The 1,425-nt window shown below is 32.1% G+C and overlaps 1 protein-coding gene across 6 annotated transcripts in view; it reads left to right on the forward strand.

Annotated features, from left to right (window-relative positions):
- hdac4 (histone deacetylase 4) overlaps window positions 1-1,425 on the forward strand; it is a 260,575-nt gene that overhangs the window by 207,439 nt on the left and 51,711 nt on the right. For all 6 annotated transcript variants that reach the window (XM_016491248.1, XM_016491241.1, XM_016491256.1 and 3 more), the window contains one exon: window positions 792-847. In XM_016491248.1, the coding sequence (XP_016346734.1) occupies window positions 792-847 (56 nt within the window). The remainder of the gene's footprint in view (window positions 1-791; window positions 848-1,425) is intronic.

Below are 1,425 nucleotides of genomic sequence, written 5' to 3' on the forward strand. Positions count from 1 at the left end.
AAAAAAAACTAGGGCGATCATTGCAAAAACAGCCACTTTTTTTCAATTGAGTTAAATTAAAAATTACTGCATCAAACTTCCTAAAAAATAATGATTAAAAAATAATAAAGGAACAATAACTGCAAAACAGTATTTTAAGCTAATTTGTTATCCAATGAATAATAAATTAGCTTGAAATATTGATTTGAAATTATTGCTCTTTTATTATTTTTAATAGATACATTTTATTGTTTTTATAAACAAAATATTTAATTGCATACAAGTAAATACATGCTTGTAATTGTAAGTGCAATGTCTTTATATTTTTCATATTAAACTAAAACTCCTAGTAAATACCAACTCAATAAATAATTTAAAATATTTATTTTATTTATTTTTAATTTATTATTAAAATAATTGTTAGTATTAACTATATTGTTATTATAAATTATATATATTAGAATTATATTGTTACTTTTATGTTAATTAATTACTTTTTTAAACATTTTTAAAAACAGTCTTTTATCTGCTCCCATAAAACTTTAGTATATTTCAACATTTTGACCCAAACAAGGTCTTCTGTTTTTTTAACTAATTAACATAACATAATATTATTTATTTTGTATTTTTTTGTATTTTTTTGACCGAGCACCTGTGCTAGTTATGTTGGGATGTGTGCACATTACTTTAAATTGAAATTAATTCATTTAAGATACTGAGTTAAGGTGATTCTGTATTTCTCACATTCAAGGTCTGAGACGTTGTGGCTTGTGAGTGAGTGTGTGTGTGTGTGTGTGTGTTTTTGTTCACAGAACGGCTTTGCTGTGGTACGACCTCCAGGACATCACGCTGAGGAGAGCACTCCCATGTATGTCCTTACTGTCTCTCTGTGATCTCAAAATAAACTCCACAGCTGATATCAGCATCACTTTAAACACACACAGCATCAGAAATCAGTGTGATACACACTATCCTCTCACATAAATGAATTCCAGCAGTGCAGTGGGCCGGTTGGGCTTCCAGCACTCACGCTGGCTTCAGTACAGTCATGCAAATTATCGGTGAGGTGAATACAGCACAGTAGGCCAACGCTATCTACACACTGACTCACGCCAGTTTTCTTTGGAAGGACTAGCATGTGTTAGAAACTGCGTGTTTTGGGAGTAAAGTAGAGTTTGGAGTGTCTTTTCTGTATCCAACAATGAAAGGGATTCCTATAGCTCGACTGGAAACACTTTACTTGAAGGGGTGTGCATAAGACTGACATGGCACCTTCATAATCATGACATGACGCATGTCATGAATATGAAGGAGGTTTTATGCATGTTTATGACAACTGTCATTAAGTGTCATTCGCTCAGTTATGTAATTTTTAATGCAAAGATGACATTGTTTGAGATGTCTTTGTTATGGGCTATGGTTAGGGGTAAGGGTAGGGGTAGGGTT

Source organism: Sinocyclocheilus anshuiensis, unplaced genomic scaffold, assembly GCF_001515605.1.
Source record: "Sinocyclocheilus anshuiensis isolate Anshui unplaced genomic scaffold, SAMN03320099.WGS_v1.1 scaffold1002, whole genome shotgun sequence".
Classification (NCBI taxonomy): domain Eukaryota; kingdom Metazoa; phylum Chordata; class Actinopteri; order Cypriniformes; family Cyprinidae; genus Sinocyclocheilus; species Sinocyclocheilus anshuiensis.